Source organism: Bison bison, unplaced genomic scaffold, assembly GCF_000754665.1.
Source record: "Bison bison bison isolate TAMUID 2011002044 unplaced genomic scaffold, Bison_UMD1.0 scf7180017864289, whole genome shotgun sequence".
Lineage (NCBI taxonomy): Eukaryota > Metazoa > Chordata > Mammalia > Artiodactyla > Bovidae > Bison > Bison bison.
This window is the reverse complement of record NW_011494861.1, coordinates 16,367,578-16,394,930: the sequence shown is the minus strand read 5'-3', so window position 1 is coordinate 16,394,930 and position 27,353 is coordinate 16,367,578. Positions and strand designations below refer to the sequence as shown.

The 27,353-nt window shown below is 41.4% G+C and overlaps 1 protein-coding gene across 7 annotated transcripts in view; it reads right to left on the bottom strand.

The window, feature by feature from the left end:
• Window positions 1-548: 548 nt before the first annotated feature.
• Window positions 549-27,353, bottom strand: part of RABGAP1L (RAB GTPase activating protein 1-like) — a 680,557-nt gene continuing 653,752 nt past the window's right edge. For all 7 annotated transcript variants that reach the window (XM_010850085.1, XM_010850090.1, XM_010850091.1 and 4 more), the window contains 6 exons: window positions 25,205-25,315; window positions 17,036-17,140; window positions 14,634-14,717; window positions 11,183-11,254; window positions 7,270-7,467; window positions 549-5,952 (listed from right to left, as the gene is read on the bottom strand). In XM_010850085.1, the coding sequence (XP_010848387.1) occupies window positions 5,800-5,952; window positions 7,270-7,467; window positions 11,183-11,254; window positions 14,634-14,717; window positions 17,036-17,140; window positions 25,205-25,315 (723 nt within the window). In that variant the 3' untranslated portion in view covers window positions 549-5,799. The remainder of the gene's footprint in view (window positions 5,953-7,269; window positions 7,468-11,182; window positions 11,255-14,633; window positions 14,718-17,035; window positions 17,141-25,204; window positions 25,316-27,353) is intronic.

Below are 27,353 nucleotides of genomic sequence, written 5' to 3'. Positions count from 1 at the left end.
AGCCAATCAGATTGTTGCAAGATTTTGAATTGGGACACTGAGATGCCAGCCCATCTCTGCCGGTCACTTGAAGACAGGGCATATAAACTTGGAGATTACACACTTTGAAGCAGGGGGTGCCTCTTTTCAGAGACAGCAGCAGCAGTAGCACCAAGCATCACCTGTCAAGCAGAAGAGTGATTATGAGAACAATTGCTCACATTCCTAATGGCATTCCAGCCCCTGGTCCCTGTGCCTCTTCAGGCTCAAAACTTTGGCCTTTGGTATTATGAGCTAAATATACTTTCCCCCTTTTGATTAACTACCTTATTATTATTAGGCTAGCTTGAGAGAGTTTCTTACTTGCAACCAAGGAATCTCTATAGAGAGGCATACAGGGCACTTGGCTGTGCCTGCTGTACAGGATATCATTTTGCAGGGCAAACTCCTATTTATTTCTCCTTGCTACAGTGACTAGAGTCTAGTATCAGATAAGAAGCTTTTCACCAACACCAGGTTCAGATGATTCAGAATAAAGTCAACTAGAAAAAAAATCAAAAAGACATAGATTGATTTTAGAACAAATGTTTATTACTGCTTAATGGGGCCAAAGGGGCAACACAAAGCATTGAGAACATCACTGGCTCACAAAAACAGTCACCTTGCTACCTTCTCGGTTGCATTTGTTTATTTCACAAGGCTTCATTCACACATGAAAACAAGATATTAATCCAATTCAAGTTCATAACAATTATAAAAGTAAACATTTGTTGGGACAATGTACAATAAATTGCACTTTTCTTAACAAGCATTACATTTACATTTATAGAGTGTACTATACATAATACATGGAATAATGGAAACATCTAATTGGTCAGTGTTGATAGAGGAGAGAGGCTGCTCACCAATTTCTTTCGTAGTCAATTAGCACTGTTTGAGCTAATCAACTCTTTTATTCTGGAACCTGTTTACATTGGAGAAGCCATGGGCAAAATCATAGAATTTATAAAAACAGATAGCATAGAATTTCTACTACCTCCTCAGCAAGGGAAAGGTAGGAGTTGAAAGAAATGAAGTGAGGCTGACTGAGAAACTTTCTTTCTTATTTGAACTAAGGATCCATACATTATGCAGAATACCAAAAATACAGAAACTGATGCAAAGGCTATTACGATCTTGGATTCTGGGACCAATTCCAGACTTTATTCTTGTGCTTTCATGACACCAGAGTCTTGATGAATTTATGTCCTTATCATTCAGTTCCCTATATTTTATTCCATATATAATATATAGTTATTAAAAGTTACATTTCAACAGAAGAGATTTTACATGTTAATTTATTGCCAATGAAAAAGGAAAGTAACTTAAAATGTTCATTTTCTACTCAATGATTCTTTTTTTTTTTAAGTTTCCAGAATACCACTAACAAAAAACCAGGGGTGGAGGCAGGGAGAGTGGGACACGTTGATGAAGATGTTTTTATAGCAGGGAGCAAACACACTTGTAGATAAGCTCGACATGTAGTCTTTTCGATGGAAGCTAAGACAGGAATGTCTGACAGCTGCCTATAGTTGCTAAGCTACTCACGAATATCCACTTTTCTCCTTACAACTCAAGATGATCATCTCCTATCGAGGTGCAGCCCACATGCAAGTTTTCATGTTGGTAGCTCTTGAAAGATAAGAAAATCCCTAAGGGCTCTGCCTGTGTTACATGGAAGCCACGACGAGACAGGAAGATGTTCTGGAGCAGTTCCAGTTCAGTGTGACCATCAGCATGGCAACTAGAGGGCAAGAGTTTTGTATCTGGTGGTAGGAAACACAGGCCACTGAGCTGGGTCTGGCCTTCTGTATCTGATCACCGTGTGCATATTCAGTTGGATGGTACCAGGGTATACCAAAGAGGCAGGGATAAGCCATATAAAGTTATACCAATCACTAATCACACACACACACAAATCTCACAGCATTCAAATCAAACAATAGTTCATGCTCTCGTTTACCTATACTTGAACAAGAGAAGAAGAATTTTTTTTTTAAGAGTAAGTTATACAACAGAATCATCTTACTCAGTATTAAAAGTGTTCTGTGCCAGAAAGATAAAACATTTCACTTTTTAAAAGCTTCTTTTTCCCTAATACGATCATGAAATTGGACAACCACCTTACCAGAATAATTAGTAGACTGATCTCAACTAAAGAAAAAGAAAACTCAATCCCTTACATTAGTTACATATGTGATTCTTATCCTCAGAAATGAATCAGTTTCTTTAAGGATCTTTCATCTCTTGTGCCCTAAATTGTGTATTCTCTTGTTTCTCTCACTTCAGCTAGGAAATGAAGCCACTCGTTATCAACTGGAAAGTATTTTAGGAAAATGGAGTAAGGGTTTGAGAAACATAAATATTAATACATAGTATAAGAGGATGAAAGTTTTGAAAACAATGAAACCAGATAAATACTATTAAATATCCCAAAATCAGTACAAAGATTACTTTTCTACTTTATTATGGAAATTTAAGAAAGCCAATGAAAAACAAACCACGAACTTAATAGTTGGGAGAGGGAAAGAGAATTATTGGTTGCATGGAAGGATAGGCCATAGGCCTACGTGACATTCCTATTAGTGTTTCTGATAGGCACTCATACACAGTAATGGAGAATTTCTTTGCATTAAATTATATGTAACTAAATATAACCAAATTGTGCCATGGCTCAGGATGTGGGAAGCTAGAAAACATATGCACTGCAAAATTCAACTTGGTTTCTTTCAGCTCTAAGGAATGTGTTAAAGATTCTCAAGATATAAAAGCTAATGAGTGAATTATCAAATTGAACTTCATTCTCTGATATTGAAGAATTTAATGAAAGGAGAACTCTTCACTTTTCAGAATGCTGCAAATGTTGGATTTTTGGAGGAATGTTTTATACAATGTATCCAAGGAAAAGATGAAAAACACTAAAATATTTGAAGTTTTCCTGGATATTTGAGCTGGTCAACCTCTTTCTAAAACCAAAAGAAGAGTATGAATTCTCAAATATACTTCAAGTTAAGATAAATTAAAACTGCTACTACTGCTAAGTCATGTCAGTCGTGTCTGACTCTCTGCGACCCCAGAGACGGCAGCCCACCAGGCTCCTCCATCCCTAGGATTCTCCAGGCAAGCACACTGGAGTGGGTTGCCATTTCCTTCTCCAATGCATGAGAGTGAAAAGTGAAAGTGAAGTCGCTCAGTCGTGCAGTCGTGTCCAACCCTCAGCGACCCCATGGACTGCAGCCTACCAGGCTCCTCCGTCCATGGGATCCTTCAGGCAAGAGTACTGGAGTGGGGTGCCATTGCCTTCTCCGAAATTAAAACTAGCAGATACTTAATGCTGGAATGCATGAGTTTTTAAACAATATATGGTGAAAGGCATGTGGTCTGGGATAGTGCTATTGTAACATTGTATGAATAATATATACCAACTTTTGCATTTTCTTTCTTTCTGTATTTGCTATTGCTACTCACCCAAAGGCATTGTAGTGAGAGACAGTTTAGACTATGATACTAATACACACACCCAAGTATGATGTGGAACTGGAGGAGGAAAAAAAATCTATAGATGGCCATTATAATCTGTTAAAATGCAACCGATTAAATGTTTACAATGTTTGTACCTGGTGATTTTGTTTAAAGAAACAAATGTTAGGGAGTATAAAGCTGAGCCAGGTCTGCAGGTAAGAAGTGAGCCTGGAGCTAGTTCTCTCTCAACTACCATTTAAGGAAAATTATGCGATTTAGGCATTCAGTGAAATGTAAAAAGAGCTCTGTACAGTAGAATTATGAGATTCACAAAACACAAAAGAACATCCTTAATTTAGCTAGCCATCTGATAAGGCAACTTGTACAAGGCTTCTTGGGATCAAAGCATAAAGTACCAGGAAAGCTAACAAATTTTACTAAATGATTTACAAAAACAAGTACCAAGATGCAATTTTCTAGCCATTATATTTTACAAAAAAATATTAACTTTTCTAAACCACCATAAATGGAATGTTAAAGTCAACACAGATACTCAGAATGCTGAGTTATTTTCCTTTGGGGTGAAAGGAAAACTATGATGAAAGATGTCAGGACAAAAAAAAAAAAGGGAATTCTGTAAGGAAAGTATTATTTGATGAGTGTAATGAAGGACAGCAAACAACCACATCAATTTTATAGGCTATAGATGACAGAAGAACACTTACCGATGAGGGGAACTTCACTTTTTAGAGCTTAATGATTATTTTAGAGGAGAGGATCCACCGTGAGCAACCTGTAGTGCATGCTCCTGGACTTGAGATGGCTCTTACATGATTTTTACTTCCAAGAGTGTGTCACTTTTAACTGAAACATATGGCGCAGAAGAGAGTCACTCTGCCACTACAGGGTTTAAGATCCTCTGCAAAGAATATGTTCGACAGTGAAGCCAAGGATGAGCATCAATAAATGTTACTGTACACAGACGACAGTAGTTTGGTTGACGTAAAAGGACCGAAGGCCTCCAAAACAGCTTAAAAAATGGGAAAATTGGTTTTTCCCTTACCAAAGGATTTCCTGCAAAGACTATTTATAAAGACATGTTAAATATAATTGAAAAAAAATATTTCCATCAACTTTTACACAATAGCTTTGCCTTTCCATGAGATAAGTATTTCTATAAAGGTTTTATATGCAGTCAAAAATGTTACAAATGCATTTGCATCTCTTCATCTAGGGGTACCAAGGGCACATTTTTAGGAAGCTACAGAACTCAGAAAAAGGGGCCTAGTATTAAATTAAGGTGATATGAAGCTGACCTCTATTTCCCATTTCATAACTTTAACAAAGTTACAGTATATTAGTGTTTCCTTCGCAAAGTATATGTCAACATTAAATGAATACTCTGTCCCTGGTTCTACATTCCATTCTAAGCACAGTAACTGTTCCTGGGCCTTTCAGGCTTCTCTGGTAAAGGTCTCCTAAAGATGAAACTCGTAATATCCACTTCTGACTTCACATTTGCCAGAAGGCACAACTGTATGCTTGTTTAGGAACTCGCGATTCTCCTGTGGGATTCTGAAAAGGACCTGTTAGAAGACCAGGACCAAAGTGATTCATTTTATCCTGCATTTATAAAAACTCAGTTCTTTTTTATCTAGTGTGTGTTCTCAATAGCCTATCTTATTCCATGGTTCTTGGCACTTAATTTCCAGATGTACCCCACAGAAAATAAAAATAAACTAATTCTCTTTGGGAACTGTCCAACCCCAGATCTGTTCTTTCCTTCGGATAGGATTATCGCTGTCCAGGGAATCACTTTCAGGAGGAAACCTGACAGTGGTCATGGCTGGCCCCACAGTGTGCTTTATCTGAAGAAGTCCTGGAAAGTTATGAGGTTTAGGTTTCAATCTTTTTTTTTTTTGCTGTGACAAATATCTTCCTATCAATTCAACCTTGGAATAAAAGACATCTCCATTTTCATGTAAGATAAAAATAATTATGAATAATTCTAAATAAAAAGCATTTAGCTCTGAATTACTTGTTTCCAACCAGATATCAGGCATATAAAATAATGTGTAATAATACTATGATGGATCGGAACACGGCCTTCCATGAAGCACGAACACAGGTATTCAACATAAATCAGGTTAGTTTAAATAACATCCCTTTGAAAAGTGTCATACGAGAAAGATTGAGAGCTACTGAAAGATCCTGGCTTGCTTTCTGGCCTCCCTCCCTTCCTTTCAAAGGGACACCAGGACTCTTCCTGGGTTTCCGTCGCTTTGATCGTTGTGCTCCTGTGTTCGGGTGAGGCTGGAACTATGTGCTCTCCTTGGGGGGCTGGGTGGCCTGTGGTGGCTGCAGCGGCTGCGTGCCCGTGGCCGTTTTGATAGAGTTCAGGGTTTTGCTAAACCAAGAGTTTTTTGCAGCTTGGATTTCATTCATAAGGGCTCCTCTCTGATGTTCAAGTTCCTAATTAAAGAAAGAAAGTCATCTGAGTTATATAAATGTTTTCTCTCTGCCAAAATTAAAATCAGAGTGCAGCTTTTTGGAATCCACATAGCCGTAGTTTTCTTCCTACACACCCAGGTGAGATTTAGTTGGCTTCTGAATGCAGGAAAAAAAAAATGTAGAGCTAAAAGAGTTACCACTAAAACCCAGAATCTGTGCTTTCTCTGATCAGTGACAGGAAACCTCATTTTACCCTTTCCTCCCCCTTGCAATTTAGGTCGAATTTAGGCTGCAACCTGAGAGAAGATGTTTAAAACCACAGGTAAACATAAGCATATGGATGGAAAGAAGTTTTACTGATAGTGTAAGCATGAATGAGTTCTGGGTCCCAACACACAGCCTGTGGCCCTGAGAATGTACAAGGTCTGGTGCAGAAAGTTCAGGATCATTAGTGTAGTGCAGTGGATGCCATGGCAGGACGCAGTGAGGGTGAAGATCACTGATGGAAGGAAATGGGAACAGTCCATCAGAAGCCAGGACTGTTTTCCTAATTCTGATATCCTCCAAAGTGGAATGAGATTATGGGGAAAGGGACTTGGCAAAATCAGGTAAAGATGAAAAGGGACTCCAAAGAAAAGAATAGCTGTTGGCCAACGTTCAACGGTTAGGGCAAGGAGAGCAGGAGGAGTTTGGCTTTTCATCTCTAAGCATCAGCTAAGTGACCAAGTTCAATGAGAAAGGACCATGGCAAAAAAAATCTCAGGGAAAACTAAAAAGGCATATGCTTAAGTTCCCATAAGATACGTGTGTGTGTGTGTGAAATTTAATTATTAAAAATTTAAAATTATGTGTTTATTTTTGTTTAGTTGCTCAGTTGTGTCTGACTCTGCAACACAACTCTTTGCAACCCCACAGACGGCAGCATGCCAGGCTTCCCTTTCCTTCACTATCTCCTAGAGTTTGCTCAAACTCATATCCATTAAGTTGGTGATGCCATCCAACCATTTCATCCTCTGTCGTCCCCTTCTCCTCCTGCCCTCAATCTTTCCCAGCATCAGGGTCTTTTCCAATGAGTTGGCTCTTTGCATCAGGTGGCCAAAGTATTAGAGCTTCAGTTTTAGCATCAGTCCTTCCAATGAATATTCAGGGCTGATTTCCTTTAGGATTGACTGGTTTATATCAGTGTTTAAAAGTGACGTAAAATACAAATCATTAGTGGGCAGAAAATGTATTCATCATATATGGTATAACATTTCATGATTCTGAGCTTTAATACTAGAATATCTTGGACCACTAACTTTTATTTTTTTCTTATTGGCCTTTTACCAAATCACCAACCTGGATTTTACACTTGGCCTCCACCAGCTGCAGTTTGGTTTGTGCCAATTCCAGCTCCATCTCCCTCAGTTGCTTCTTAAGAGAGTCCTTCTCATCATCCGATTCAATGCCCTGGTCCTCTCTGCTTACGGCCGCTGCTTTCAAAGCACCCTCCTTGCTGAAAATGTCACTGCAGTGTTTACATGCCATCATTTTACCCTGAAATACCCAAAAGAGATAACCAGTATTCAACTGTGCTTCATAGCATAGATCATGTTCTGAGACACTGTGATATGATTTTTCTTTGGACACTGCTTCTGGTCATCAAATGAAGGCCCATTTATGAAAGTATTTTTCTTGGGCTGTGACCAAAATGGTTATAATCAGCACAAACCCCAACTATTGAAGATAGGTGCTACTTTTTCTTAAAGTAACTATAGAAAAACTCTGGAGATAGGAAGTGTTATAGCATTTTCTTGTATGTGTTCTAGAAATTTTATTCTACCATTATCCTAACTGGATGCCAAGCCCATGGCATACAGTCTACATGCATTAATTACCTCATTTAACCCTAGAGCTACCATATGATTGAGAAAGGCAATGCCAAAGAATGCTCAAACTACCGCACAATTGCACTCATCTCACACGCTAGTAAAGTAATGCTCAAAATTCTCCAAGCCAGGCTTCAGCAATATGTGAACCGTGAACTTCCTGATGTTCAAGCTGGTTTTAGAAAAGGCAGAGGAACCAGAGATCAAATTGCCAATATCTGCTGGATCATGGAAAAAGCAAGAGAGTTCCAGAAAAGCATCTATTTCTGCTTTATTGACTATGCCAAAGCCTTTGACTGTGTGGATCACAATAAACTGTGGAAAATTCTTCAAGAGATGGGAATACCAGACCACCTGATCTGCCTCTTGAGAAATTTGTATGCAGGTCAGGAAGCAATAGTTAGAACTGGACACGGAACAACAGACTAGTTCCAAATAGGAAAAGGAGTTCGTCAAGGCTGTATATTGTCACCCTGCTTATTTAACTTATATGCAGAGTACATCATGAAAAACGCTGGGCTGGAAGAAACACAAGCTGGAATCAAGATTGCCAGGAGAAATATCAATAACCTCAGATATGCAGATGACACCACCCTTATGGCAGAAAGTGAAGAGGACACCACCCTTATGGCAGAAAGTGAAGAGGAACTCAAAAGCCTCTTGATGAAAGTGAAAGTGGAGAGTGAAAAAGTTGGCTTAAAGCTCAACATTCAGAAAATGAAGATCATGGCATCCGGTCACATCACTTCATGGGAAATAGATGGGGAAACAGTGGAAACAGTGTCAGACTTTATTTTTCTGGGCTCCAAAATCACTGTAGATGATGACTGCAGCCATGAAATTAAAAGATGCTTACTCCTTGGAAGCAAAGTTATGACCAACCTAGACAGCATATTCAAAAGCAGAGACATTACTTTGCCAACAAAGGTCCGTCTAGTCAAGGCTTGGTTTTTCCTGTGGTCATGTATGGATGTGAGAGTTGGACTGTGAAGAAGGCTGAGCTCCAAAGAATTGATGCTTTTGAACTGTGGTATTGGAGAAGACTCTTGAGAGTCCCTTGGACTGCAAGGAGATCCAACCAGTCCATTCTGAAGGAGATCAGCCCTGGGATTTCTTTGGAAGGAATGATGCTAAAGCTGAAACTCCAGTACTTTGGCCACCTCATGCGAAGAGTTATTCATTGGAAAAGACCCTGATGCTGGGAGGGATTGAGGGCAGGAGGAGAAGGGGACAACAGAGGATGAGGTGGCTGGATGGCATCACTGACTCGATGGACGTGAGTCTGAGTGAACTCCGGGAGTTGGTGATGGACAGGAAGGCCTGGTGTGCTGCAATTCATGGGGTCGCAAAGAGTCGGACATGACCGAGCGACTAATCTGATCTAATCTGATCTGACCATATGATTAGGTACTATTATCATCCCCATTTACAAATGAAGACGCTTAAAGAGTACAAGTAAATTTGCCTACTTAGACAAGGAAGGTCATTATGAGTAACCTAGGTCTACCCTAGCAACAAACAAGTATTGGGCTGGCCAAAAAGTTCGTTTGGGTTATTCCATAAGATGGTATAGAAGTACCCAAATGAATTTTTTGGCCAACTCAAGATATGTCCTTTTGTTCAACTTTAAGGAAAGATGGTCGTTATTGTTCAAGATGATAAAAGTCACTAGGTTATATGCCTGGACTGTCAATCAAGCAGAGAGCACTGAACAATAGCAACAATAGATCTGCTGTTTTCTTAAAATATCTTCAAAAAATTTAAGAGATCAGGGATATTATAGAATATTTTTATTTTGATGCCCTACTGTTACAAGCTCAGGATGTCCCTAACCATAACCATGCTCCTCTCTTTACACACACACACACATACACACACACACACAAAGCAACCGTGCTCACACTTGTGTCACCGTGCATGACCCCACCATGTAGGCCTAAAGGCTTTGGTGTCATCTTTTCATTAGCTGCTTCTTCATTCCACTGGTCATTAAATTCTTTCTCTGGTATGTCCAAGCATGTCTCCCAGGCCCAAAGCCCCAAAAGTCACCTTCCCAGAGCAAGGTTCAGATTTTTCAGTTCTCATGTCTCAGATTTTCAGGTTATAATTTATAAAATATGTATTCACTGAGTATTTACTGCGTGCCAAGTTCTAGACTAAGCACTTTATATACATCATCTTATTTAATCTTCAAAATGACCTTATGAGGTAGGTAATATCTCTAGTTTACAGAACACAAAATAGAGCTGTGCTTAGTCACTGAGTCATGGCCGACTCTTTGCTACCACATGGACTGTAGCCCACCACGCTCCTCTGTCCATGGGGATTCTCCAGGCAAGAGTACTGGAGTGGGTTGCCATGCTGTCCTCCAGGGGATCTTCCTAACCAGGGATCAAACGCATATCTCCCACATTGCAGGTGGATTCTTTACTGTCTGAGCCGAGGTTAAATAACTTGTCAAGTTGTTAAATGATATGCAAAAGTGCCTAGAATGCATTTACTTACTAGTACTGTATAAACCTGAATATATTCAAATTGAATTGCATCAGGTTTCTGTAACACTGGTCCCAAGAGTGGGCTGTGCCGACGCTGCTGCTTAAAGAATACCAATCCACTTAATTTACTACTGGTTCTGTAGAGTAAGCTATTGCTTTTTTCAAACAGAAAAGAAACACAAGGAGTTCTACCACGAGGGGGCGGCATATAAATAAATCTGACTGTGACTCCATAGACTGTAGCCCACCAGGCTCCTCTGTCCATGGAATTCTCTAGGCAAGAATCCTGAAGTGGGTTGCCATTCCCTTCCCCAAGGGAATCTTCCTGACCCAGGGATTAGAACTCGGGTCTCCTGCATTGCAGGCAGATTCTTTACTGTTTGAGCCACCAGGGGATCCCTATAAATGCTACAGATTTCCTTTACATCTCTAAAACACTGGTGGAAAAATCCACCTCCAGCTGAGTTCTATATTGCCCATGGCGTCTGCTGTTTTAAGAGATTAATGGGATGATCCTCCTGGGCTGCACACTGAAGTCACATCAATCCAGGCACAGTTGGGATGCCGGCTTCTGAGGGGTCCCAGGTTGCCAACATGCAAGAAAGCTCAGGGGCCTCGTGTGCCAAGGCTGAAATCTAACCTCTTTTCCTGTTACCTGTCTCTGACAGCCCACAAGGTTTATGGGCTTTCATCTGGCCCACATCCCAGTCCAGAGACGAATCCTATTCTCCATAATTCCTAAATCCTTTGTAACAAAGGTGGGGTGGGGGCTGTATTTACAGGCTGTCCTGCCTGTGGTGTGTCATCATATATTGGGATCAGGTACTCACTTAAGATGACATGAATTGGGAAGACACTGTATGACAGAACTGTTTCATTCTTTCTCACCTTTACCACTTCCAGCTCCTCCTTGCTGGCTGCTTGCTGTTTCTCCAGTCGGGTACTCAACTGGGAACAGATCTAAGAGAAAGAAAAGAGCTGCTTTATTAGAAAGTACAACGACTCATGTAGCATGTGCACATAGCTGTTCATTTACCCATATATCACTCCAGCATCTCTGACACTAGATGAAATTTTGCAAATTTGCCAGTCATTCCCACAATGAGCTGCAGAAAGCCTAAGCCTGTTCTGTATATAAGCACATTTCTATCTCAGTCAGTAGAAAAAACACAGGGGATAAGTTTGATTTATGTCTGTCACTAGCTTTTGTGACTGGTTCCAGAGAATTCCTGTCCTCACTTTGGAATCAATCTGTAGAATCTTGCTGACTGTCTACTTTGGCCAAGGTACTGTTCTAGGAATCTGATGAAAATAATTCTGAACCAGAAATGTCTCCTGTCTGCTACAACACAAAGAGTTTCTGTTTTCAATCACAAGTTTCTTTAGGAAGTGGCAGAGTGAATTTTTTAAAAGTTAAAGTGACCAGAAAATAATAGAGACTTAAAACTTTAAACAAGAGGTTTGGCAACACAGAATAAAATGAAATGCCTGGAAGTCTAGCTCTATGACTTCCTAGCATGGTGTCCTTGGGTATATTCACTCATCTTTCTAAGCCTCAGTTTCTTCATGACTGAAAAGTACTGTTATGATAATCACTGGGAAAGAAAATTTACATAAAGGTTTAATATAGGGCCATTAAAAAACATCTCATTATTCTGAAACAAGGTGTTAACAAGTACAGGGAACAGAGAAAAAGTGCTTTTAAAGTCCCCCAAATTGTGTGTGTGCGTGTGTGTGTGTGTGTGTACACTGATCTCTCTCTCTCTCTCTCTCTCTCTCTCTGCTCAGTGTCTCAGTCATGTCTGACTCTTTGTGGCCCCATGGACTATAGCCTGCCAGGCTCCTCTGTCCATGGAATTTTCCAGGCAAGAATACTGGAGTGGGTTCCTCCTCCAGGCTATCTGCCCAATCCAGGGACTGAACCTGTGTCTCTTGCATCTCCTGCATTGCCAGGCGGATTCTTTACCACTGTGCCACCTAGGAAGCCCTATATATACTATATATATATACATATAAAACTGGAAGGTCAAGTATTACTAAGCCCGAGTGAAGTAAGAATCTTTTTATTTTGGGAAAAAAAATGGAATAAAAATTTAGGGATGTCAAATTTTCAAGTGCAATTTGGACTAAAAACATAAAAGGTCCACCTCTATTATCAAAACAGACACTTAAATAATCCCAGGCTATAGTTTCAGAGATCAGAACTTACTGATTTCAGTCTCCAGTTTCTCCAGATCCAGGCCTGGAAACAATAGGCAGGACTGTACTGACTGATGTTAAAAGGAAGCGATCTCTATAGCAATTCTGGCAAACCATAAACCATTTTAAATAAGCCCAAACCTTCTGAAATATAGCCAACAGGTAGCTAATTCCAACTACAGAATGCATTTGGATTATATGTATAATTATTTTCAAAGAGATGGGCCTGTTGCTTGAAGTGCTTGCCAGATAATATTCAAGAATCATCCCAAGGACTGCTCTTTGAAAAGTGCTGCATATGGAGGCCACCTATGGCCTAATGTGATGGAAAAAATGCATCTGCAGTGATGACAAGCACGTGGTCTTTGATGTTCCTCGTACTGCTTAATGTCTAACCAGTCTTTCTCCTGGTTATCCAAATTCAAAATGTCCTTATTAACTCTCTTGTATTTCTTGTTTCTCCATTTCCACTGCTATCTACTGTAGCTCAGGACCCTGTTTTGTCTCCGTTAGCCTCTGCTGTTGGCCTCTGGCTGCTCTGTGTCTTTCTCTGCCTGTGCATCTCTCCACTTGCTTCCACAGTTCTCCCTGGGACCGAGTAGTGCCAGATCCATGCTCCCAGTCATGCCACCGTCCTGCTACAAACAGAATGAAATACAAACTCCTCAGCCTGTCCCTGAAGACGTGCCCTGAACTCGGCCCCAACTCATCTTTGCTTTTCTTGCCTGTACTTGAAACTCTTGCTGAACAAAACTGTGGCTAACCAACCTCCCATGCCTTTGCACATGCTTTTCCAACCTTTCCAGACTTTCCTTCTCCATCTCCAGATGCCTGAACCTCACCTTACCTTTGAAGCACAACTCAAATCACTTCCTTCTCCAGGAAGGGATTCCTTATCTCCCATATATAATTCCCTCTCCTCTTAATTATGGCCAAGTTTTACCTATTACAAGATCAGCTTCCAGAGAAGAGAAACTGAATCAATTTCTCTTTTATTCCTCCAAAGTATCAAGCCTCACATGCAGCAGGCATTAAATAAACATATATTGATTATATATATGTATAGATAAATAAGCATATAGATATAAACAGATTATAAAACAGAGTAAGATAGCTCTGAGGCCTTAGTTCTAAGCAATCTTCCAAGAAAGGGGGGAATCCTTGTGGAAAGATATTCATAATAACAAATGAACTAGTTTTCCTCCAAAAGCATGAACAATATGACTGCCGTTTTTATTTATATATCAATAGCAACAAAGCATACTCAGTGCATTAAGTGATTCTTTCTAGTTGGAAAGATTAAGGGAGGTTTGTTTTCTTTGTGTTTTTCTGCACTTCCACGAGGGACATACATTTTATTTACAAGCAAAAAACCACTTTTAAAAAAAGTAAGACTTAGACTTCTAGCTTCTTTGTGAAACAGGAGACCCTAAGGAAATTTCTGGATAAGTAGGTGGCATATGGTGCCTTAATAATTTGGGAAAGCTGGAACAGTCGAGTCAGGGTCTTGTGACAACAAGCGGATTCCTGGCTGTGCCCCAGCCTAACCAGCAGGGACCACTGGAGCTGGAATGGAGGCTTTCTGAGACCCTGTCTGGTGATGAGATCAGAAACGTCCTCAAGGAGAATAGCCCCTGCCTCCACCCCCCACCCCCGCCCATTAAAAGATCATTTTAAGGTTCACAAGAGGTTTCCTGCTAGGCACTAGCCCCTGTTGGGTAAAGCCACACAGGCATATGCAGGAAAGAGCTCCCGTGTTCTCTACGGTGACAGCAAAGGACGCACGGATCTCCTAGCTGCACAAACGCTAAATTCTAGTGCTTGGCAAATGTGATCTACTGGAAATTAGCTTCTGAGTAAGGCAGAGGCAGGATCCCAATGGTAATAAGATTTCTCATTCCTCTAAATCTATCAAACATTGAAAACAACCAACAGATTGTTTTGCTCAATTAAACTTCCCATGTTATCAGCAAGCATGTCTAACCACTGTCTGTTTCAGAGGGGAAAATGAGCCAACAAATATAATCCGTGCAGTGCAGCAACTGTTCTGGAAACTCTAAAAACAAACAAACAAAATTTCCTCAAAGAAAAAAGTGAAACAAATACTTCTACAGCGATGAAGCCCACAGGGGTACATTACCTGTTTATATTCGGCAATGATAGCTGTAGTCTTCTTGATTTCATATTCCGCCTTCTCTAGCTGTTTTCTGAAGACTTCTTTTAGCTATAAAGAGTAAGAATGAGAAACATCAAGACTCAATCAAAATCTTTACACATTTCCACCAATATCCATATTCGAGTGTAATATGGATATTGACTTGCCTGATTCCCAGTCAACAGCAAGGTAAACAACTGTCGAATAAGGGTCTGTTCAGAAGCTATCTTTATCCTCATGAGTCTAAAACAAAAAACATCACGGCAAACACTGCATGTACTCTCGATGCTCTGTCAGAGACTACTGAAAAAACATTTTAGCCTTCTTTCTCATCTCATATTGACTCTGTTGTTACCTCTCTGGAGGTAGAAACAAGAGGCTTTTGGGACTGGAGTCAGAAATGGAGGTGTGGACTAAAGAAACACTGACTTTAGAAGTTAAAGTGACATACGAGGCAGTACTTGTTACAGTCACAGAAATACTGAATTATGAATGCTGAACCTAAAACCACAGTTATTTCTGTAGCTTGGCAGCTCAAGAAGAAGGTTAGAGCAATGAAAAGGCTTAGATGTCACCAGATAAAAGGGAAAGAATTCAATTCTCCTAAGATGACCAAACGAAAACCAACCCTGGTTACTCTGCAAGTACACAATCAGAAAACAGCGGATGAATTCTGCTTTGCAGCATCCCAAAATATGAACAGAGGATACTTGGTACTTCCAAATCCACAAGTTATTGCAATTGATAGCTGAACTTCTCATTAGAGGACCTGGGAGTTTCTTCATATTTGCTACATTCTAAAATTTTAAGAGCATTTGTAGGTTATACTGATTCAAACTTATTTGTTTTTATTGGTCTCCGTTCTTTATCTTCCATAATTCAAGGACATCAACCATGCCCTTTGTCCCTTCTGCCATAAGGTTCCACTGACTCAGGGTCAACTTAGGTAGCTGAGAGGCTTTGAGTAATTCCCTCAGTTTCTCTAAGTTGTAGTTAACTCATTTGACAAATGAGAATGATCTCACTTGGGAACCATAGTCCCAAGGGAACCATAATTAAAATAAGACACACACACACACACAAAAGGAAAATCATGGATTAAATTCCTTTGTTAATAGCTTTATTCTTTACCTAAAGTACTGAAGTAGGCCCTCAAAAAGCAGGAAATCAAGAAAAGAGTAAAACCCATCAAAATGCCAAGATCAAACCAATAATCAGCCCCTGAATATTTTTGATTACGTTAAAAAAAAAATTCCTGGTCCACCGTAATTGCCAAAACATTTCATTATTTAGGGGAAAAAATGGAAATCATGGAATACTTTTTATAAATTCCGGAAGATGCTAAATAACACATCCCTTCATTAGTAACTTTACTGGAACTTTTCCTGGTTGCTTGGAAGGAGGTCTTTGAAATGCTTTGTGTTCTGTTTTATATTTATTATTATTATTGATGTCTCCGAATGAAACTCATTAAAATAATTGAGCTAATCGTGCCTGGCTGGGACAGACAGAGATGGAGACCACTGGTGAAACAGCCTGCTCTTCCTTACGGAAGCTGGAAGCTCTGACTCCAGCTGTGACCTGTCACCTCTGGGGCTCCTGGGCAATGGCGTGTCTTCCAGCTGATCATCCTCACCACTTGAAGTTAGGAGGGAGCTAACTTCAAGGCTGATTCCCAAGGGTTTCTTTCTATTCCCTCAGAGAATATGATTTGAGAGTTCTGCCAGGAACAGAAATGTTGGTGTTCCTTCTTCAAAGTCATCAATCCAGAAAATGAAGCAAGACTGATGGAGGCAAATCTCAGCAGAGATCTCTGTAGGCATCTGGCTTAATGATCCTCATAAATGACTTCAGAGAAGTCAGTCATCTTGGAGATGTGACACGAAATTTACAGATTTGTCACAGCTCTTGGGTCATAATTCCAAGTTCTTAAACTTGGAGAAGACTTAACACTCTTGCTAGACATCTCAGTGAAGGCAAATTCCTGAAAGCTGTTCCAGGGTGGAAATGCTGCCACCTCTCCTAACACCCTTCAGGAGAAATGACTCAGTGCTACTCACATGTACCGCTTCAGCACCAGCCTTGATTTAGAACAAATTTAACTTTACTTCATATTTAACTGATGCTGGGAAAGATTGAAGGCAGGAGGAGAAGGGGATGACAAAAGGATGAGATGGCTGGATGGCATCACCGACTCAATGGACACGATTTTGAGCAAGCTCTGGGAGATAGTGAGGGACAGGGAAGCCTGGTGTGCTATAGTCCATGGGGTCGCAAAGAGTCAGATGCAACTGAGCAACTGACCAACAACAACTTTACTTCCTGTTTATAGTATTAATCTATAAACCTGCGTAAAGACTAGTTATCCCCCCGCCCATGCCTGTTACCTGAGCCGTCTCTTCCTCCTGCTTCCTCTTCTCTTCTTCGGTCTCCACCAGCCTCTGTTTGGTCAAGAGAAGCTCCTTATTCAGCACGTCTGCCTTGTCTTCTGCCTGCAAACCAGAGCGCATTAGTCATGAAGAAGGTGAAGAAAGCATGTATATACTTTCTGGGACAACATCCCCAGAATCCTTTCTTCCCTTCTGGCTCACCCAGGGGTCGGGGGTCAGGGTGGTTGCTTTCAATGAATGCCAACTAGGTACCGCATGCTCGGCACACATTATCTCTAATCCTCATAGCAAAAATTATTTTCCAGGTAATGATAGCAAGCTTTGAAGAGATCAAAAAACTGGACTGGGACACACATCTAAGATCAGAGTCACAATCTGAATTCAGATGTGAAAGGCATGGAAGGCTATGCTCCTTCTAAGTGCTTCTTCTGCATTTCCAGCAGCCATAACAGCACAGACTCTGAGGCTGTGGTAGGACAGGGTGAAGGGCTGGAGCCTCCCTGGGAAGCTTCTACCTGGTGATGTGTGGGGCAGAGCCAGAGAGGAGGAGCAGACAGGCTGATCTGTGAAGCACAGTCAGGTGAGAAAGTTTAAAGATCAGTGGAGGGAACCTGGCCCACCAGGCTACTCACAAAGCAGTGAGTACAGTTAAGGACAAATGAAGACCAAAAACCCATAACAGGGACAGCCCAGAGGCAAACTGAAGTAAGGACCAGGAATCCAGGCACACAAGACCGTATTTCCAGAACAGCCAAGAAAACTCAGAGAGAGTGCTCTGCTCTTAATTTGGATACAGAGCCAAAATTCACTGTGAAAGCACTGTGTGTGTACATTTAACTTAGCTAACGTGTGTCTGCCTGGTTTACACATTAGGGCCCTTACTTCACCCTCACCTCAGCTTCAAGCTCACTTCTGCAGCACAGGGCGGCCTGAGCCCCGTCCCACTCAGCCCATCCAAATCGGTTCCCCACCCTCATCTGAACTCATATTTCCCCTGGTAGCACTTGCACGATCTACAGTGACAAACTGTGTGTGTGATGTGCGTGCCTTGCCCACTTGGCTGCAAGCTCTAGGAGGCAGGAGCCCTCTTTCCTGTGCTCATCACTACACCGCCAGCACCAAGCCCAGGACCAGAACAGAGCTCATGCTCCGTAAGTGTTTATTGAGTGAATGGACGTGGTTCTCTGAGTTATCAGAGAAGCAGACTTGGGGGAGGGGGCCACAGGATGAGTTCAGCAGAGAAAACTACAGGCACTGAAGACAGGCAGCTCTTTGAAGCAGCCGTCCCCGGCTGACAGCAGCAAAACGCTAAGTCACTGTGAGAACTGGCCGGGTGGCCCTCTGTCTGTGTTTCGCCGTGTCTCCCACGTGTCCAGATGGCCGGGCCAGCACAGTCTGCTGGGTCCTGGCAGAGAAACTACCTTCCAGCTTCTCGGTTCTGTCTTCCAGTTCCTGATGTCCCCACAGCCCAGTGCTCATAGCTGTTTTCAGATGACTTGGAACTGCCGGGTAGTTAAAGTGAAAAATTCCCTTCTGAGGACTGAAATTTGTTCTGATACATTCATTAGATTTCAGGAAGAAAATCTACATGGCAAAAAACACATCCTAAAAGTAGAGGTGGGCCTCAAAAAAAGCAACGTGTATACTGCAAGTTAAGTTTTAATAAATTGTAAGATATTAGATGATTTTTTTTTTAACTTTTTTTTTTTTTTTCCACTGAGCCACCTGGGAAGCCCTATTAGATGATTGATACTGACTATGGACACTTAAAACAGAGAATTCTAGAGCTGCAAACCAGATGACAAGTTACCCACAAAGTAACGACGACAGAGGATGAGATGGTTAGATGGCATCACCAACTCGATGGACATGAGTTTGAGTCAACTCCGGGAGTTGGTAACGCACAGGGAGGCCTGGTGTGCTGTAGTTCATGGGGTTGCAGAACGGACACAACCTGAGCAACTGATCTGAACTGAATTGATGACATATAAATGAGAGAGACAGGCACTTGATCTGTGATTACAACATGAATCAACTTCTCAGAAGGCTCCACTCTAACATTAGGCATGGGGCTCTTTCAGAAATGATTTCTCAAAGGACTGACCAAGGCAACTGTTTAGTTGAAAACAGAACAAAAGAATGTGTCGCTTGTGACATGCAGCGTTTGGTTCAACACGAACTCCCTGTGGTCAGAACGGACCTGGGCCCAGTCTGCGTTGGGAAAGCACTGGTTGTGTCTCTGATTTTTGTTCCTTGGGAACAGAAAGAACAGGAAGGGCCTGAAAGCAGGTAACCAAAACTGAACTGGAGATGTATCTTTTTTTCATTTCTGATCACTGAGAAGTCCTTACTGAAGGGGTCCAGAGGGTCGGGGGCAAGTTGTCAAGAAAGAAGGCTCTGTCAGAGAGAAACATGAAGAGCTGCTGGTGCCCAGGGAGCCTGAGTTCAGTTCAGTTCAGTCGCTCAGTCGTGTCCGACTGACGCTTCTCGACCCCATGAATCGCAGCACGCCAGGCCTCCCTGTCCATCACCAACTCCCGGAGTTCACTCAGACTCACGTCCATCAAGTCAGTGATGCGATCCAGCCATCTCATCCTCTTTCATCCCCTTCTCCTCCTGACCCCAATCCCTCCCAGCATCACAGTCTTTTCCAATGAGTCAACTCTTCGCATGAGGTGGCCAAAGTACTGGAGTTTCAGCTTTAGCATCATTCCTCCCAAAGAAATCCCAGGGCTGATCTCCTTCAGAATGGACTGGTTGGATCTCCTTGCAGTCCAAGGGACTCTCAAGAGTCTTCTCCAACACCACAGTTCAAAAGCATCAATTCTTCGGAGCTCAGCCTTCTTCACAGTCCAACTCTCACGTCCATACTCCACAGGAAAAACCATAGCTTTGACTAGATGGACCTTTGTTGGCAAAGTAATGTCTCTGCTTTTGAATATGCTATCTAGGTGGGTCATAACTTTCCTTCCAAGGAGTAAGCGTCTTTTAATTTCATGGCTGCAGTCACCATCTGCAGTGATTTTGGAGCCCCCAAAAATAAAAGTCTGACACTGTTTCCATTATTTCCCCATCTATTTCCCATGAAGTGATGGGACCAGATGCCATGATCTTCGTTTTCTGAATGTTGAGTTTTGCCAATGTTCTGCTCTGAATTAAGAGATTTGATTTTGATTAAGCTGGGAATGAAAAAGTACTGGGCAAACTGGGTAAAGGCAGGCAAAGGCTCAAGCTAATGCCTTTCCTCAAAGTCTGGAGGGGCCAGGTGCCTAAATTGCAGGGACAGCTTTTCAATATAAACCCCACTGGGGCAGAAACTGCAGGATCAGATTTTAGGAGGAGATACCAAGTTTTGAATTAGCAATTCAATGACATAGCAATTTCATTCTTTCATCTAGATAATAAGCTTCAAAAGGCAGAGGGGCCAGGTCTTAACTACTGTTTTAAAAAGAGAATGACAGGCATGAGAGGGGGAAATAAAGAGAAGGAATAAATGAAGGAATCTTTTCTTTTGGGACTGATCCAGTAGCTCCATGAGATACTTAGGTACTCAATAATTAATTATTTCAGGAGGACCCTACAAACTTTTCCAGACTAATCTACAAAATGAATTTTTTGGGGGTGGAGAAATAATTTTTTAAATAATATATTTTTCTGATCATTAACATTATAAGGCATATTATTACTTAACCAAGGGTAAAAATATTAGTCGTGCCCAACTCTTTGCAACCCCATGGGCTGTAGCCTGCCAGTCTTCTTTGTCCATGAGATTGTCCAAACAAGAATATTGGAGTGGGTTGCCATTTCCTTCTCCAGGGGATGGATCTTCCTGACCCAGGGATTGAACCTGGGTCTCCCACATTACAGGCAGATTCTTTACTGTCTGAGCCACCAGGGAAGCCTCTAACCAAAGGTACTTAAGTAATTTAAGGTCTTAGAAAAGATAAATAATTGAAAAAAGTATAAAAATGAATATAAAAATTAGACTTACTCTTATCACCCAGAGATATCTAACAGCAACATTTTTTAGAGTTTTCAAATATTAATTTGTTCTTTATTTTTATTTTTGGGTGCCTTGGGTCTTCATTGCTGCACTTAGGCTTGTTGCAATGAAAAGGGAAAAAAGAAGAATGAGTCTTACTTTTCTTTCCTGAGAACAAAGAAGATGGAGAGAACAGTGAGCAGGCCTAATCACTGCTAGTTTTTATTTTAACGGGTCCGAATTTGTAGCCTATAACTAAGCTTGCTTTTCTGCCCCCTGGCTCTGCAGGAGCTGCATTCTGCACCTACTATCCTTTAACTCTATGCTAATTACATCCTGTATCTGGTGCTCACCTTTACCGCACTCTTTGCAGAGCACTCCGTGTCGTTTTCTCTCTTTTTGCATTATAAAAGAAGGCCACAGTACAATACACAAAAGACAATGGAGTCAACTACTAGGCTATGGGACTGCCAGACCCAATTAACAGGCTGAGGCTAGTCTGCAAATGTTTTTGAAACAATGCAAGAGGAAGAATACAAGATCTTTACACTTTTGTTCCTCATCACCGACCCCTGAGGGCAAGCCCTCATCCGCAGAATCCTCCAGATCCCTCACAGGCTTCCCTAGTGGCTCAGATGGCAAAGAATCCGCCTGCAATGCGAGAGACCTGGGTTCCACTGACCTGGGTTCAATCCCTGGGTTGGGAAGGTCCCCTGGAGGAGGGCATGGCAACCCACTCCAGTATTCTTGCCTGGAGAATCCCCAACAGCAGAGGAGCCTGGCAGGCTACTCCATGTGGTCGCAGAGTCGGACAAGACTGAGTGACTAAGCACAGCACAGATTCCTCATGGAAGTGGGGCACAATTTTTGAGGCATGTGCCTGCTGTGTCTCCCTTCCGCCAGCTGAGGATTAAATTCACCTTTCTAGTTCCTCCAGACTCTTGTCTCTGATTTTTTATTAGGCCTCAGTAGTCAGAGAAAGCCAAGATTTTTGGTGGCATCAGGCTTTTCTCTAGTTGTGGGGAACGGGGAGGCTACTCTTCTTTGCAGTGCACGGGCTTCTCATTGTGGTAGCTTCTCTTATTGCACAGGGCTCTAGCTGTGAGGGCTTCAATTGTCGCAGCACATGGGCTCAGCAGTTGCGGCTCGTGGGCCCCTATAGCACAGGTTCAGCGGTTGTGACACACAGGCATGTGGAATTTTCCTGCGTTTTCAAGTCTGTGTTCCCTGAATTGGCATGTGGATTCTTATCCACTGAGCCACCAGGTAAGTTCCTCTGGTAGCAACATTTTGATGTATTTCTATTTCCCTGTCGGCCTTTTTCCTGTCACAAGGTAGATTCCAGCCTCCTTTCCTTTCCTCCAGGTTGGCCCTAGGCCAGCGTATATGCCTTGCAATTTAGATGTAAACATTACACACAGATAAATTTACTCTTTTAAAAATATTGTATCATTATCTCCTCATTGTTTTTAAAAATTATTCCAAAAATATATTTTACAGATGTGCCTTCATCCTTTCTTTCTATTGGACATATACTTCATTTCACTTTTTCATTCTTGTAAGTAACACTGCAGTAAACAACTTTGCTTTTATATATTTTCACGTAAGTCTCTATTTTTATAGGATAGCTTTCCAAGTAATGGTAGATATGCCAGTTGCCTCATTTATAAAATGGAAGATTACCTGCCTAACAAGTCATTAGGAAAATTAAATGAGATGATGCTTATAAATTGCTAAATAAAGTGCTTGGTGCATAGTAGGAACTCAGTAAATATTTAACTTTATTATTTTTTTACTTTTTAAAGGCTCAGTCAGTCAGTTCAGTCGCTCAGTCGTGTCCGACTCTTTGCTGTCCCTCAACATATAGTGATACATTTCCCATAAAACTTTCAGTTTACAACTCTAACTTGTTTCATTGCATCCCTATAAAGTCTAACTATTTAAAACTTTTTTTTTCTTTTAGATTTATTGAGATAGAGGTGACATACAGTGCTGTGTAAGTTTAAGGTATATTAAAAAATGACCTGAATTACATACATCGTGGAATGATTACCACAACAGATTTAGTGTAAACTTTTTCATTCAGCTAGCCATCTTAAGAAAACTATTAATGGATAGGATATTCAAAATGGCAGAATCAAGTGTCGGTCAAGGTCATTTGCAAAGTTAATATGCAGCCAAAAATTTCCTTATAGTGCTGAGTCACCACAATGGTCTTACTTATGATAGGAGCAAAATAGTCAAGGTCATGCTGGGTCAATGGCCCTGTTGAATGGGACCCTTCTGCCTTCTCTGGTTCTTACTCTTAGTCACACATTTTTCATTTCACCTCTGACAGCTTGCAGATGAGCTGGCTGATGCAGTTTGTGGTCCAAAAGGCAATCCCCACCCCTCACAGGGCTGCTGCTTCTACCTTCTACATCCTGTCCCAAGCAGCACAGTTTCTGTTTTATTTTGAAACTCCAGTTAGTGCTGACTCCTTCAGCTTCCTCCTCTCCACTTTCAGCACTTTTCTTAACAGTGGTTTTTATCTCCCATCCTACTGTGGTCAATCCTAAAGGAAACAAACCCTGAATATTCACTGGAAGGACTGATGCTAGAGCTGAGGTTCCAATAATTTGGCCACCTGATTCAAAGAGCTGACTCACTGGAAAAGACTCTAAGGCTGGCAAAGATTGAAGGCAGGAAGAGAAGGGGGCAGCAGGAAATGACATGGTTAGATAGCATCACTGACCCAATGGACATGTGTTTGAGCAAACTCCAGGAGATGGTGAAGGACAGGGAGGCCTGGTGCACGGCAGTCCATGGGGTCACAAAGAGTTGGACACGACTTAGTGACTGAACAATAACAACAACATGAACACCAACAACTTACTGTGGTTAAAACTTCTAAGCTGCAAAATTAGCTGTTATATGGGAAAAGGAGTTGTGGCAGGGACCATTTTCAAACATTAAAAAAAAAACCTTCCATTTTAAATATCCAATCACATTTTATTATTAATGGATTTGTATTTTAAATATTGCCAATGCATAGTTAGAGTACAGGTAGAGTCTCTCTTTTTTTTTTTTTTTAAAGCAAATTCAGCCATTCTAAGTTTCAACTTTTTGACCCCACTGGGAATAATCACATTTTAAAAGTTAGAAAATAGTATGATGATTTTAAAACTGTGCAAGATTCCTTCTATATTGCCAATTATTTCCAAAGACACTAGCAATGGAAAAACAAGAAGTCCTAAAGCTATGAGTACTGCTGGAAAGGATGAGGAAGTTAAAGAATTTAAGGGTTTCCTAGCAACAGCTAATGTTTATTGAACACATACTACTGTAGTGCTTTACTTCATTTATTTCTCACATCTTTCCCATGAGGGAAACACTTTTTGAAACCTGCAGGCAGGTTAAGGATGGCCCTGGGTCATGTGATTAGTGAGTGGTGATGCCAGGACTGACACCCAGGCAGTCCTGGCTCTCTGCCCCTAGGATGCCTGTCAGTCCACCAATACGCATATCTCAGCGTACATGGTTCATATAAAATCCTCATGTTTACTGCAGATGAGAAATCTTGGAGCAAAAAGTATAGTAACTATAAACGTTAGAGTGGCATTAATATACTCCTGGTGACTGACAGTCTCAGGTAATGATGCTGTAAGTCCTTGGCTTAGGAAAAGAAGAGATTAAGAGGGCATCCCTGCTGGCTCGGTGATGAAAAATCCACCTGCCAATGCAAGAGATGTGGGTTCAATCCCTGGGTTGGGAAGATCCCCCAGAGAAGGAAATGGCAACTCACTCTGGTATTCCTGCCTGGGAAATGCCATGGATCAAAGAGCCTGGCAGGCTACAGTCCATGGGGTTGTGAAAGAGTCAGACACCACTTAGTGACTAAAACAACAAGCGATTAAGAGGAGAGACACCAGAAAAGCTTAGAGCTTTTTTTTTTTAAGTATCTTACACATGCTGTTTGAAAATGACCAAAACCCTAAAGGCTTGTGTTTTTCACCATCTCCAAGGAGTATAACAGTCCCCTCCCACCTGCCACTCTCTCGCATGCCACCCACCCATTCTCCCATCAAGCAGCTGACTCAGCATCAAGCACAGAGCAAGCCCTGGTGGGACTGCTCTGAGAGCAACTTGGTCCTTGCCCTGAAGGTCACCACAGTCTTATTTCTACCTAGTGAAACCAGGCTTACTTGATCCAAGTCATTCCGCAGAGCAATCTTGCTGGTTACTAGTTCATGAGCAAGGTCATCATTCTCTTGTTCCAACCTCATGCTGGCCTCCTGTAGTCTCCGGTTCTCCCTCTGCAGAAAAAGAGCAACAGCCAGAGGTGGGCATTAGTGCCTGGACATACTATCAACACCAATAGAACTGGTGAGGAAAGACAAGCGACAAAAACAACAAAGTGAACTTTTGAAAGTGTCAGAAGGAGAAGGCGCGAGTGGCACAGGAAGGCAGGACTGCTGTCTGGGAAACAACGGTGGGTTAAGCGAGCGGTGCAGCTGCAGAACTCTACCCAGTGAAACTTACAACCCCTTCAGCCCCCCAGACAGGGCTTCATCATAAAAACCATGCCACGAAAAGCAAACTTTCCAAAGCCACCCCCAATCCTGTGAGATTTTCAGAGACCCAGAACACAGACACAGGCAAGTCTTTGCTGGAAACATGCATAATAATCCCACCCTGGACCATAAAGGAAACTGCAAGACAGTAGGGATGAAATTGGGTAAACCACTAGGCCTTTCTCTGAAATGTTTTTCCCCTTTCAGTGTTTAAATTAATTGAGTATATTTAAGATACACAGTTTGGTCTGTTTTGCTATCAACTGATATTTTTCATTCTTTTTGGATATGAATGCATTTACTTTTCTGAAGGCCAATTTCTTTGTTGGTATAAGCAACAGTCCTTATGATAATGTCTCAAAGTTTGTTTTGCTTTAAAAAAAAAAAAACTTCAAATTAAAAGATTCTGGGTAAAATAAATGGCTGAGTTGGTTTTTTCTCCCTTGAACTCCCAGAAAAAAAATGTGAAACAGCTATATGATGAAAGAAGCAAGTCACTCATTCTTATGAAGCATGGACTCCCCTTAACCAGTCATTATATACTGTGTACATTCACTCTATTTTTCCAAGAGCAATTTAGTGTCCTCCATTTTAAAGTATCAAAAGTGCTGTCTTTGCTATTGTTAGCAGTTACAGATGATTCAAAAGAGAGCTGACAGGAAAGACATCAATGTGATGAGACCTTCCTGTTTTTCAGATTTACACTCCTAACAGCATTTTCTGCAAGCGCGGCAAATACTCAAGACAAAGCGGTGTTGCACACCAGAAGACGAAGCTCCGCCCTGGAAGGCAGCGTATCAGCCTGGAATGGGGGGCAGAGGGACAGAGGAGAGGGAGGGGCAGGGGGTGAGTTTTATCTTCTATAGAACAACCTGGACTTGAAAATGAGAAAACCTAATTTTTTTCTTTTTGTTTTTTAGAAACGGGCTAAGAAACAGACGGTAAGGACAAAGCCTGAGACTCTTCATGGAGGCAGACGATCCAAAAACAGGGCCAGCAGAGAAGCCAAAGAACAAACTTGCACTTTGACTACACTCAGTCGACAGGGCCCATTTCTGTCTTTTCCTTTGGAAAATATAGCCTGGGATAGCTGGGAACAGTCAAAACATTTTTTAAAAAGAGCTACTGAGAAAGAAAAAACAATCCCAATACAGTGTTAACACATAAGTAAAAAATATAGACTGACAGGAGAAATGTGTATGCTATCTTTGTAGGTATTAATGTGTTGTTTAGTCGCTAAGTGCTGTCTGACTCTTTTGTGACCCTATGGACTGTAGCCGGCCAGGCTCCTCTGTCCATGGGATTTCCCAGGCAAGAATACTGGAGCAGGTTGCCATTTCCTTCTCCAGGGGATCCTCCCAACCCAGGGATTGAACCCGCTTCTCCTGCATTGGCAGGTGGACTCTTTACCACTGAGCCACTGGGGTAGCCTGTATGCTATCTTACGGGGAAAAAATTAGACAAGTAACTAGAAAATCCCATTTTTATAACAACTCAAATAATATTAACTGTGGATAGTGGATTATTTTATTGTTGTCTTTTTTTGTTAATGTTTCCAAGTTGTCTACAATAAATTTATAATACATGTGTTTAAAAAGTTGTTAAAAAATAAAAAGTAATTCAGAATATCAATTTCATTGGAGAGGATAAAATGCCAAAACAAGAACTTTTAAAAAGTTTACTCCTAATAGAAGCATGTGAAACTGTAACGGGTGCTTCTCTGTGACCAAGGTACAATGGAACCCCTCAAAACTGCCACCTTTCCAGGAACTCTTCCCCA